Source organism: Emys orbicularis, chromosome 4 (genome assembly GCF_028017835.1).
Source record: "Emys orbicularis isolate rEmyOrb1 chromosome 4, rEmyOrb1.hap1, whole genome shotgun sequence".
In the NCBI taxonomy this organism is placed as follows: Eukaryota; Metazoa; Chordata; order Testudines; family Emydidae; genus Emys; species Emys orbicularis.
The window spans coordinates 141,790,675-141,803,609 of NC_088686.1; the positions used below are offsets into that span (position 1 = coordinate 141,790,675).

Below are 12,935 nucleotides of genomic sequence, written 5' to 3' on the forward strand. Positions count from 1 at the left end.
CCTGCAGTGGGTTTATTGGGGTGAGCTCAGTGGGTTTCCAGTATGGAAGCCCAGGGCTGGAACTAGTGTGTGTTGCAGATCAAGAATGAGAAGCATCAGCAGGCAGTTTGGGGGAATGACAACTAGAACACAAGAGGGGGCTGCAGGTGGGAACTGAGGTGCATTAGCAGAGCTAGGAAAGGGGGGCAGAACTGATATAGCAGGAAGGTGCCAAGCAGGACTAAAGGGCATCCACAGAGCTTGCCTAGCCTGCTCACATGATAAGTGATACCCATTGATTACGTTACTTAAGGCTAAAATGCTACTCCTCCTAAAAACATTTGGAATGGTGGAGCTAGTGCCATGCTCCGGAATTGCTGCAGAGATAATAGTGCTCTACCCAAACCCCATTGCATTTGTATGTGTTCCCACTCCAGTCACAGATCTCTGTATTTAAATAGATGCTTCTCCTTTGTAATCAGGCTGTCCCCTCTTGCATCAGTCAGAAAGACCAGGACTGTTTGCTTTGGAAGGGAGGAGAGAAAATGGCAGAGAGCTATGCAAAATGAATAGGGGAGAGCAAGGTAGGCTGGTGCCCTTGTTTATGCCATCAGCTAATACAAGAACAATAAGCCACTCTGTCATTTCAGAAAGAAACACATTCCAAGCAGATGAAAGGAAAATGCATTTGGAAGCAAGGTTAAAACAGACAGTGGAAGTAGCAGCCATGTGTGTGTATCAGTGTGTGACGTTACTGAGGCAAACAACTTAAGTGGCAAAAAAGAGGCTAGACGCTTAAGGTGAAATTTACCTTTGTGCGCAGAAATTAGTACAAGGCACGTAAGCCCTTCAAAATAGGGCTTAACTGGTGCAAAGGTTTCAGGCTGGCCCTCTGCACAGGGGTGAATTTCACTGCGGGATGAATATCTTCTACAATTACACTAGCTAGGATAAAAATTAGGCAAGGGTATCAGTCCTCAGGTTGCAGAGAACACATTACCAGCTACAGCTCCTTCCCAATCATACCATGCTTCACCATGAAATGAACATTGGGGGGAGGGGGGTTATCTTCCTCTTTAGCATCTAGCTGTGGCCTTTGTCAGAGTAAAGATCCCAGAGCAGATGAAGAATTGGCCCTTAAAGTTCAATAGGAGACAGGAGACAGGACTAGGTCAGCTGTTACCAATTTGTTCCAGTCTACGTGACTAGCTGAACCATTCTATACTAATATAGTTTGACTCTCTCTGCATTGGCTGGTCAAACCCTGTAAGAAAGTGGTTTAACCACAGTTGAGTTTAAACCATATTTAAGCACAGTTGCTGAATTTGGTTGTACGGCCAGGGTAGACAGGGTCTGTGGTACTATTTAGCTAGCATGATGATCAGAAAAAAAAAATCACTGGTTATGGAAACTATGAGAATCAGACCATCATCACAATAATAAATAGTGTATTCCGCACAGTGCTCTTCAGATGAGGATATCAAAGCATTTGGGGGGGGGGGGTAGTATCATTGTCCCCACTTCAGAGAGGATGGATTTGAGGCACAGAGAAGCAGAGGTCAACGTTTTCTGAAGTGCCCATTCATTTTGGGGGCCCAGCTGGAAACCCATGGAACCAGATTATCCAAAGAGCTCAGGCACCAAAATTCTGTAAGGAGCCAGCTTTTCGTAAGCGCTCAGGGCTTGATGGCTGCTGAGCTCTCTTGAAAATTTTGACCCTAGGACATGATTTTCATAGGCGCTGAGCCATGGCAGGTCAGCATTTCTGCAAATCAACCCCATATACTCTCAGTTTGGGCTGCCAAATGACCGAGGCCCACCAAATCAGCAGCCACTTTTGAAAATGTTGGGCTAAGTGACTTGCCCAAGGTCAGGAAGTGAGTCGGTGGCGGTCAAGAACAGAACTCAGGCTTCCCAACTCCCAGTGTCCTGCTCTGACTACTGTTAAACTCAGCTGTAGCCAGCACAGTTGGGTTTTAGCTAGTACAGTTGTGATCCCAGAGCAGACAGGAGTGGGGGGAAAGGAAGCATCCATAGAGGACAGAACAATTCAATGTGTCAGTGCTGGCAATCAGAGTGGTGTATTTTTGTATTAATTATATTCTGAAGCTCCGTAAGTATCACTGTGATTCCCAAACTCAGCTGAAGGCAACTGAGAAAATAGAAGAAGAAATAAACAAATAGAATCTTCTGCTTGCAGGAATTAGTTGTAGGTTAAAATAAACAAACCAAGCAGCTGTTGAAACCTCACCTCCGGTCCCAGTGTAACATTAGCAGTAATGATAGTAATGATCACAGATGTCCTTTCCCTACACCTACAAAATTACAGCCTTTAAAAGGGCTGTGTGTTTGTTTTGCTTGAGGGTTAGCTACATTTCTGCCACGCGTAGGAACAAGATCATCTCAAATGGCAGAGGAGAGAGGTGAAAATATTGCCCCGTGACTGATTAATAAGGGAGCTTTTTATATAACTGGGAGGAATGGAATTAAATCAAAGACATGTCTACTCCTGGGAAATTTACAGGCTAATATTCCCAACTGATCTCACACTGATCCAGCTAAACCAGTGAGGATTTTTTTGTAAATTTCCCCAGTGTAAAGAAAGGCGGAAGAGAAAGGATATTTAGGCCCTGATCCTCCAAACACTTCACTTTACATACGTGAGTAGTTCCATCGAAGGCACTTGGGATCCTACAGAATCTCCAGAGTGGCTTCCATTCAACGAAATACTTAAGCACATACTTAGCTTTGAGCCTGTCCCATTGAAGATAATGGCAAATCTTCAATGGGTCCCAAGCACGTGATTAAGTGCTTTGCTGATTAGTGCCGGTTGGCTAAATTGTGGCTGGTAAGAACTATCATATGGAATAATGGATCAGAGAAGGCTGCAGCAGAAGCTTCTGCCCAATAGGGAATTATCATGCATCCGTCTTTCGATGCAATAGCCTTGTCAAAGCCCTAGGCCTAGTCTACACTAGGAAAGGTTTGCTCGTATAGTTATACCAGTACCGCCAGATCAGCAAAGCCCTCCTAGTGTAGACCTAGCTTATACCAGCCAAAGAGTGCTTTTGCCAATATAACTTACCCAGTTCCCAAACAAAATTAGCTATACAGGCAAAACCATTTTTTGTCCCCAGTATAACTGTGTCTGCACTAGGGCTTTTGCCAGTATAGAAATGTCATAAAAATAACCACACCCCGAGCTGACATTGCTATACTAGCAAAAGTTTTAAGTGCTGCCCTGGCCCCAGTGCACGGAAGTGTTCCAGCGTGATTTGCCCTGGTGTCAATCATGCCGGTGGTAGCCCTTTGCCCAAGGTCTTGCAATTCCCACGTGAGACATGCAGGCTCCAGTTTCATCCACTCTGGACGAGCTCGCAGGCTCTTTCCATGGTTTTGGGAATTAAACTGTTCTCTACTTTTTCGGCATTTTTATTTCAGCCGGTAAGAGGCAACCTCCATGCAGTGGTGTCAGCCCAGGGAGAGGGGGCGTGCTTTGCGTGGGATGAGTTATTCTGGCATCACACTGAAGGCGCCTGCCCACTGCTCCCAGCTGGGACAGGAACACAGTAATTGTTATGTTTGTACGCCTGGTGGGGACAATCTTTTATTATGATGTTTGAAGCAGAACCACATTGCCAGTCCCAGCTGGGAAAGAGGATCCAGTAAACAAAACTCCTAACTTTAAAGCAGAGACAGAGCCAAGCTGTAAACCTCCCATCTGGATTTCAAATCCTCCAGAGTTCAGGGCAGGGGCGAGGTACTGGGATGTGGGGTTGGAGCTCAACTCTGCACAGAAGAGTAGAGGTTTGAGCTTAGGCAGGTCACAGAGGACTGGCCATTGAATCCCACACTTGAAGTTGTCTGCACAGGCTACGTCAATCCCATAATTTCTTCAGTGTTCTTCCACCATGTCAAATATTCCTTCTAGCTTTAAGTGTTAAGGACATTGCACTGCAGCACAGCATCAGACAGGTGTGTAGGTGGACTGTCTTGCTTTGGGAGGATGTGCCATTTTCTTGTGCGTTTCTCCCAAGTTCTGACTGGGAGAGCAGCATGTCCATTTTTTAAAGGGGAGTCATTTTCCAGTTTCTGTTTATCCAAGGAATAGTCCAGCCACCATGAAGAGTGCAAGCTCCCCCCGCCTACTCCACCAACACACCTCACCCCCAGCCTGGAGCAGCCTCCTCTGGACTTGAGAGGAGCGTTCAGGCTCTATGGCCCAGTCAATCCTTGGTGTCTCTGCTAAGGCGGCCAGTTAGTGCCAGTTACGGGGTGATGGATTTTGCATCAAGAGATGGTGATAGTGTTGTGACATCTCCATTTGAGTGGCTTCTTTCCTGTGAATGGGGGGCGGGGGGGAGGGAGAGAACAGAATATCAGGGTATTCTAAAGCAGAGATGGCTTTAAACAGGTGGCTTAAGGCATCTAACAGCCTCCCTGTAACTGCAGGGCAAGGACAGAGCTGGAAGGGCTGCTGGCATGTGTTGCTGGTGAACTTGCAGGAACAAGCAGTGTCTGTTCCTTTATCAAGGCAAGCAGGGCACGGTGCCCTCATTGATTTGTGCATCTTAATATTCATGAGGATGTCTATGCAAATTAGCCAGGGCCCACTTAGCAATGGTTGTGCATCCCCCAAAATCGACCATCACCGATGGTGCTTGCGGAGTAGAGGGGTCAGCTATGTGTGTGAATGAAAGAGAACAAGACACACACATACACTCTCACAGTGGCTTCTTTTCATTGCTCTCCTTGGTGTTCACCTCGACAGGGATAGCAAACTGCGGAGGATGGGACTTCACATCCCAGGCCATTTTAATTTTTAATGAAGGCCTCTCTCAGACACCCTTCCACGCAGAAGGTATCTGTCTGCCATTATCCCTAGGTTGGGCTCAGAAGAACCAGGAGGGAAATCTCTCTTCATCTTCGTTTTATTTCTTCTCTCTGATCAACTCAGAGCCCCTCCCAAAGGGGGAAGGCATTATAATGTTTACAGATGCTCCAGCAAAGCTTAGCCGTGTACACTTTGATCTCTGGGCCTTGTTTATTTGCTGGTACATCACGTTTTGTTTCAGGTGATTACAGCGAACCTGGCTGAAATTTTCCCTCTGGCACTGTACTTTTTAATTGAGGGAACAAATTTGGTTCTGGAGGAAGGAGAGGGATTTATTATCCTAGCAAGAGTTGACTAGAGCACAGCCAGGGGCTGGGCAACTTTCCTCTGCAAAGCTCTTCTGATGCCTTCAGTCCTGACCTGTAGCTTCCTGTTATTAGTCCAGGGGCCTCTCTCACACACTATTCTGCCAGTGCACCCCGCTCTTGACTTCCAGCATTCCCTGCTATTCCAGACCTGACCTTCTCCTAAGAAAAGGTTGCCAACCATGCCAAATTATGCAGTGATTTTTTTGATGTGGATACACATCTGCTAGATCTAGGTGGAGATTTTTCTCCCTATGACATTCTACCACATCAAAAAACTATACATGATTATGGTAGAGCTTTTCTTAATGCTTGCAATGGACATCATGTGCCCCACAGTGGATGGGGAGCATTATGTGGAGCAGGGAGCATTATGTGAAGCGACTGGTCTAAGGGCCTGCTTCACAACCCATGGACTTCAAAAGGTTTGGTCCTGTCCGAATTTGCTGCTGTTAGAGCATGGACGATGGCAGGTCATTACAAAGATGGTGGTGAGGGCGCATCGGATCAGCCCATGCATGTGTCTCGTTCAAATTGCTACTCATCTCCCCATGCCTTTTAACTTGGAATTCTCAGTACACCAGTGCACCATAGGTGCTGGTCTCAGATATCAGATAACCAACTCATTTGTCTTCTGTCTCCTTACAACCACCATCTTGCCCAGATCTTGACAGGTAAAGCAACGTTCATAACCATGAACATTATACTTCCTGGTGGGAAAATTATTTTTGGTGTCTATTTACACTGACTCTTTTCTGGTGGCCTCTTTCTATCACTCTCTTTCTAGCTATCCATCTATTTCTCCATCAGCCAATTCACCTGTCCTTCCTTTCTCTTTCCATGTGGTTCCCCCCCCCCCCAATTAAAGGCTTCTTAGAAATTTAAAAGTAAACAAATGAGTTTTTTTAAATAAAAACATCCATACACCACTAGCGAAGGGAAGCTGACTCTCCCAAGCTCACTGATTTGAAATTCTATAGACAGCATCATCCCTTGGTTTGGCATAATTAGAAACAGAAGGGGGCGGGGGGAGAGACTCATGCTGTCCACCGGTATGTTTCATTTGCAATTTTAATTGCTTATCAGAGAAAGAGAGGTGATGACAGCATTGGAGACCAGAATATTTATTCCCCTCGCACCCATAAAGCCTCTTCTCACTTTCATCTCCTGGGATGTTTCAAGTTATGCAGTGGGACATGTGCAGAGAGCAAAGTGCAGCTATTTGGAAGTAAGACACTGTTCCGGGAACCTCTGCCACATCAAAGATTTCTCCCTGCCATACACCCCGCCCCCATCCTTTGTCTCTGCAGCAATGTTTTTCTAGCACGAACCCTTCACGCTATAGACCAGTGTACAAAGGTTTTTTGTTTCTTTCCTTTTTTTTTTTTTTTTTTTACAAAAACAGAAAAGCAAGAATTTCCTTTTTTTTTTTTTTTTTGGTAACATTATCCACAAAAGTTTACAAAATAGCCTTGAAATCAAGCTCTTGGGTTATGGGATCCGATCGACTTTTCACGGCGGAATCCAGCCGGAGTCACGAAGACGTCACTAGCCAGTTAAGAGATACAGCAGCAGCAGCATCCTTGTTTCCTTAGCCCAACTGTCCTCTTCCCCCCGCCCCACTCTGTTCCTTGAGGTGGTTGTGGGTGAGCGAATAAGGGGGCTGGCAGGTTTGAGTCGTGGTTACCTATGGCTGTACACACAAAAAAAGTCCCAAAGGGAAAGGCCTTTGTGAATTTCCAAGACAGGGACCATCCGGCTAGCGGACTAACAGCTGGGCTGCCGGGGGCTTGGTGTCATCTGTGGTTCTACAGTATGGCTGTTCTTGCTCATGCTCTCTGCTCTGGGCATTGCCTTTCATTGTCCCTGTCTGTGCTGAAGATTCACTCAAGAACCTTTCCCCCAGTAACAGCAGGTTGTCTGTAAGAGAAACAAGCTGTTTGGACAAATGTTGATGGGTGACTTGGGCGGGGCATGGGGGCAGAGGGGCACCCTAAGGCCTGGATGTTGGCCATGTCCCGCTCCACTTGCCATGCTGCTTTGTTTGTCAGTCAAGTCTTCTTTTTATTTTTGGTAAAAAATAGTTTCACTTGCCTTCTCCCCGACCCCCGGAACCGCCACCCCATCTCCACGCCCCTCCAAAGAGTTGAGCTTCAAGAGTCCAGTGGCGTTGCTTGCACCTCCACGGCTAGGAGCTTTTCCCCAGGCCTCCCTTGATCCCAGTGTTTGACGAAAGGAGGGTAGACCACGCGCACCGAGGACGAGCCCGGGTTCCATGGCAGGCAGCGCAGGAGCAGCTTCCCAGGCTGCGGCCTGTAGGAACCAAAGCCATAGTGGCCTACCAGGCTGACTGAAAGCAGCAAGATGCAGAGGGCCAGCACCGTCAAGACACTCTGCCCGCTCTCCAGGTACCCATAGCCGTAGCCAGCCTCTTTAGTCCTGGCATTCACACAGGCCACCTTGGACTGCAAGTTTACAAAGGCCACATGAAGACAGGCCCAGTACTCTGTGCCCTGGTGGAGCCGGGTGATGTTATACAGGTGGGTGCCCGCAGGGATCCGGGCCACGTTGGTCACATCCAAACTGGAGCTGAAGGAGAAGCTGGACCAGGTGAGATTGGAGGAGACTGTGTTGAGGTGGGGCTTCCAGGTGACAAGGATATGGTAAGCCTGGACTTCCTTCACCAGGAGCTCCAGGTTGTCCACGCTGAGAGGGAAGGAGCTGTTGACCATCAGGCTGATGCTCTTGGTGTCAGCACCAATGAGGTTATGGGCCACGCAGGTATAGAGCCCGGCCTCCTGTGCAGTTATCTTGTGAATTTCCAGTGTCCCTTCAGGGTGCACCTTGTACCTCCCGTCCTCCAAGTAAGGGATCAGCTTGACCCCAGAAGGTGTGACCCAGTAGATCTCTGGTTCCGGTTCCGCCAGGGCCCTACAATGCAGTGAGATGTTCTCGTTGTCTGCCACCTCCAAGTGGGAGGGGAAACTCTTGGTGGAGATGAGAGGCAGGCACCGGTCGGTCATTTCCCGGAAGGGAACATCCCGGATGTGCCTCCTCTTCAGGTCTGGGGGTTCGGCGCACAGTGTGGACTGGGGCTCGATGAAGCGGATATGGTTCTCGGTGCTGTTGACCCAGCGGATGACGCAGTCACAGCGTATGGGGTTGCTGTGGATGCTGATCTCCTGCAGGTTGGGCAGGGACTCTACCGTCTGCTTATGCAAGGCACTTAGGGCATTGTTGTTGAGCATCAGGGTCTCCATTTGGGGCAGGTGATGGAAAGCGCTAGGGTGGATGAAGGACAGCTTGGGATTGTTGGTCACGTCCAGTTTGGTCAGCTCAGGGAGGTTGATCAAGGCAAACTTGTCTATGGAAACCAGCTCCTCCATGTTGTTAAGTCCCAGCTCCTTGAGGTGTAGCATATTCGTGAAGTCACTTTGCCTGATCCTCTGCAAAGGGTTTTTGTTCAGATCCAGGAACTTAAGGCCAGGGACTTGCTGCAGCGCCCGCTTGGGGACATTCACCAGCTTGTTGTCATAGAAAGACAGACTCTCCAGGCTTCTCAGCCCTTCCAGGGCGAAATCTGAGATCTCCCTCAGGTTCATCCCAGCCAGAACCAAGCTCCTCAGATTCGACAGAGGCCTGAAGTTCATATCCAAGATAGCATCCACCTTGTTGCCTCCAATCATGAGGATCTCCAGGTTGGAGAGCACCTGGAACCAGCGGCTGTCAACTGTCCTCAAGAGATTAGAGTTGAGGTGGAGCCGAAGGAGGTTACTGAGGCCTGAGAAGGCCCGCGGGGAAATCCTACGCAGCTGGTTGTGGTTCAGATACAGCTCCTGGAGGTTGGCCAGGCCAGAGAAGCTGTTATCGGACAACTCAGCCATCTGGTTCTCTTCAAGATGGAGGCTCAGCAGCTGGGGCATGTTCTTCAGACTGAAGTCCCAGATGTCAGAGAAGCTGTTCTGCGACAGGTCCAGCTCCGTCAGGTTTTTCAGATAGTCCAGCTCACTCTGGTCCACCCTGGCGATGCGGTTGCTTTGCAAGAGCAGGGTCTGTGTCCCCTCTGGCAAGCTCTCGGGCACCGTGGAGATGAACAAGTCATTGCAGTCCACGGTGGCAGCCTCCCTGTACACAGACCTGGGCGTGTACCAGGGCCGGATCTGACACACACACTGCAGTGGGCATTTCACCTTCCAGGGCACTACGGGGATGGCTGTGGCAGTTGCCACACAGATGAGAAGCAAGTTCATTTGAAAGTGTCTCATTTTCAACTGGCAAGACCGACTTCCTTCCAGGGCAAAAACTTTCACAGGGCACATCCAGAACTTGGCACAGGGAGAGGGAAAGGTGGAAATAGGACCCCCACACACTGAAAACCCCTGGCCCAAGCCTCTTCCACCATTCACGGGTGTTCCCTGCAGCGTTATTGTTCCTGTTGAAGGCTGCAGAGCTCGGCCTTCCCTGTAGAAGAGGTCATAATGCTCTGGGCGGCGCTTGCTCCTTTAATCGGAATTTCTCCTTTTCTTCCTCCCAAGGTGATTCATTTTTTCACTCTGCTGCATTTTTGAGGTTTCCTCTCAAGGTCGTTCCTGAAAGAGCCCAAGGAACAGGTCACGTTAGAGGAGAACCGCGCAAGTGGCAAACAAAGCAAGACAGAGAAATATAGATTAATCCGGCACCCGCAGTAATGAGAGGAGTGTAGGTCTTGTGGTCAGGAGCTCTGGCTTCAGCTACAGACTCCTTGTGTGACAAGGTATTTAACCGCTCGGTGCCTTACCAGCTATAAAATGGGGCTGATAATATTTCCTTTCTCCCATCCTTTGTCTCTCTATTTAGGTTGTGAACTCCTTGGGGCAGGGATTGTCTCTTACCGTCTGAATGTACAGCACCTTGCACAATGGGGCCATGATCTCAGAGGCCTCTAGATGCTACTGTAATATAAATAACAATAACCCATTTCTTTGTCTGGCTCAACTGAAAACTAAAGAGAGGTCAAACCAAGACCTCAGAACCCAGCATCCTCCGGTCTTTCAGATCCTGTTCCAGACTTGGTGTCTGACCCCCGGAACGAACCAAGCCTCTGGATCTCCATGCCTCCTGAACTTTGGGAACCTTTAAGCACCTGGGCCCATCTCTGCACAGAACTAAGGGGTTAAAATGAAGCCAAGGGATTTCAGAATCAGTGTCTCCAATTAGGGCAAATCGTGAGTGTGTTATATTAGTAAAATAATCCAAGAATTTTGGAAGGGATATTAATCCTCAAGCTTCAAGGCATAAACCATCTAACAGGGCCAGGAATTAACATCCCCTGGGTGCTAGTTATCCCATCATCCTAAAGGATCTCTGGCATTTTTCTCTGAAGCAGCTGGTACTGGCTACTGCCAGAGACAAGATAGGCCCCGGGTCTGATCCAGTCTGGCAGTCTTTATGGGAGGCATAGTTTATGCAGGTTTTTACAAGGGGTTGAAAGAATTAATGTGTCTGTGGTGGTATTCAGTGATCACTCAGTGCTTAAAGGGTTTGCAAGAGCTCTTTTCTACTCTGTGCCCAGTACCAGCCGGCTGTGCATAACAAGAGCTGCACAGCGCCCTGCCCAGAACCTGTCTGGGAAGCTCAGCCCTTAAAGGCACAGTCCCCAATACCACAGCTGAGGACTAAGCTGGGAGCCACATGAAAGTGATGGGTGACCATGGGGATGGGGGCAGGGATTGGGGAGCCACACAGGGACTGAATTCTTGATCACAGCAAAAGTCTACTGGCATGAAACCAAAGGTAAAAGAATCTCCACAGAAAGTGAGCCAGAGATTCCTTTGCTCATTCTCTCTCCCTGTAGGGAAAAAAATCGGAAGCCTAAATATTATCACAGGAGTAGCCTCTTTTGCTGAGGGGGAATGGGGAAGATGAGCAGCAGTAGGGTTGGGGGTGGGTGGGTGAGGGACTAGCCCTGTTCTCACAGTGCTTGCCACGGCAATTCTAGCAGATGGGAAAGGGAAAGCCAGAGGAGGGAAATGGAGGCAATAGAAGCAGAAAAGGGGAATGAGAGAAAGGAGGATGATCGGGTGGCTAAGGGTTCGTCTACACAGCAAAAAAAAAAAAAAAACAACCCCAATGCAGCAAGTCTCAGACCAGGGTGAACTGATTCGGGCTTGTGCTACAGGGCTGAAAATAGCCATGTAAATGCTGGGCTTGAGCCCGGGCTCTGAAACTCAATGACGGGGGATGGTCTTGGAGCCTGGGATCCAGCCCGAACATCTACACTGCCTGCCATTGTTAGCTCCACAGCCTGAGCTGCATGAGCCCGAGGCAGCTGAGCTGGGCTCTGAGCCTCATTGCCAAGGGTCTTTTTGCTGTGTAGATGTACCCCACGGCATGGGTCTGGGTCTGGGGAGATCTGAATTCAGTTCCCAGCGGCCACAGACTCCCTTCCCCAGACACTTGGCAAATCCCTTCCCTTCTTTACGTCTCATCGCTGTGAAATGGGGTAATGATTCTTCCCTCCCACGTGGGGATGCTGTGAGGATAAATTTAATGTCTGGGAGATGCTCAGATATGACAGTAATGGGGTCAGCTAAGTACCAAGATAAAAGAAAAAGAGCTGCATAGAAATCGTAAATTCAAAATGCTTTGAGGTCCTTGGATGAAAGGTGCAAAGTATCGTTACATGGTAGAATTGTTCCTACAGCCAGGACGTCCAGATCATATTCTGTACAGGATGCTGAATCCAACTTGAGACCATGTTACAAACCTAGAGCAAGGTACTGTTCAGGCAGGTTGCCTCTGGAGATTTCCATTACTTGCATCTGAAGAAGTGAGGTTCTTACCCACGAAAGCTTATGCTCCCAATACTTCTGTTAGTCTTAAAGGTGCCACAGGACCCTCTGTTGCTTTTTACAGATTCAGACTAACACGGCTACCCCTCTGATACTGAAGAGAAGACATATCTGTCTCTAGAATGGACTGATTACTCCAAGTGTCAAGAGTTGTCAATAACATTTCCTTGGGAGGAGCAGGACCCACCCCTTCACTGTTTTAATTTAACCATGGCCCCCAATCCTGCAGTGAGCTTCTCTTTGCAGACTCCTGCACCTGCCCAGAGCCCCACTGACACTGACACCAAAAGAGAGGTCCAGCCGCCTGTATTTCCTATTCTATCAGTTCTTACATCATGTTCATCACCATAGTATCAAGGAGATACTCTACGCTAGACCATCCGCACATGCCAGCTATTGTTTTCAGGAGCACGCCCTGCAAAGCCCGATCACATCCCCTCCTTTGCCTCCTCTCTTGGTTTTCTGAGAAAGCACATGTGTTGAAAGGGGGGAAACGAAGGAATAGAGCACAGCACCTCACTTCTCTTTGCCCTGGAGCTACCCCAAGTGAAGGAGGGGAGAATTTTTGTGAGATCCTCTGATTGGAAGCATTGGCCCTGCTTAGAAAGCTAAAGAAAAACACCTATTTCATCTTGAGGTAATATGGGGATGAAAGAGAGTTGCAGTTAAACTAAACCAATGCCATTTCACTAACCCCTGTATCAACAGTTCTTAGCTATTCCTACCACTAACCACAGTCCCTAGGCTCCAGCTGCTGGGAGGCATCTCTTTATAAAGGCATCTGACTGGTCACTCCAAAGTGATCCCAGGTGTGGCCCATTCTCCCTCTAGTCAGAAGCTCTAACTGGGTTCCTCAGTGGTTATCCAATGTTCCTGTGTAGGAGCAAGACAATTATTAACCCTCTCTGGGCTGGATGTGATCCTGGC

The 12,935-nt window shown here is 48.4% G+C and overlaps 1 protein-coding gene across 1 annotated transcript; it reads right to left on the reverse strand.

Annotated features, from left to right (window-relative positions):
- Positions 1-7,331: 7,331 nt before the first annotated feature.
- On the reverse strand, positions 7,332-9,497 carry LRRN2 (leucine rich repeat neuronal 2). Its single transcript, XM_065403972.1, has one exon. It carries the CDS (start codon positions 9,495-9,497, stop codon positions 7,332-7,334), a length of 2,166 nt encoding a protein of 721 aa, XP_065260044.1.
- Between the last annotated feature and the right edge of the window lie 3,438 nt (positions 9,498-12,935).

What these genes read in the sequence shown, in the direction of transcription:
- LRRN2 (XM_065403972.1), bottom strand. Translation starts at nt 9,497, where the DNA reads ATGTGCCCTGTGAAAGTTTTTGCCCTGGAAGGAAGTCGGTCTTGCCAG.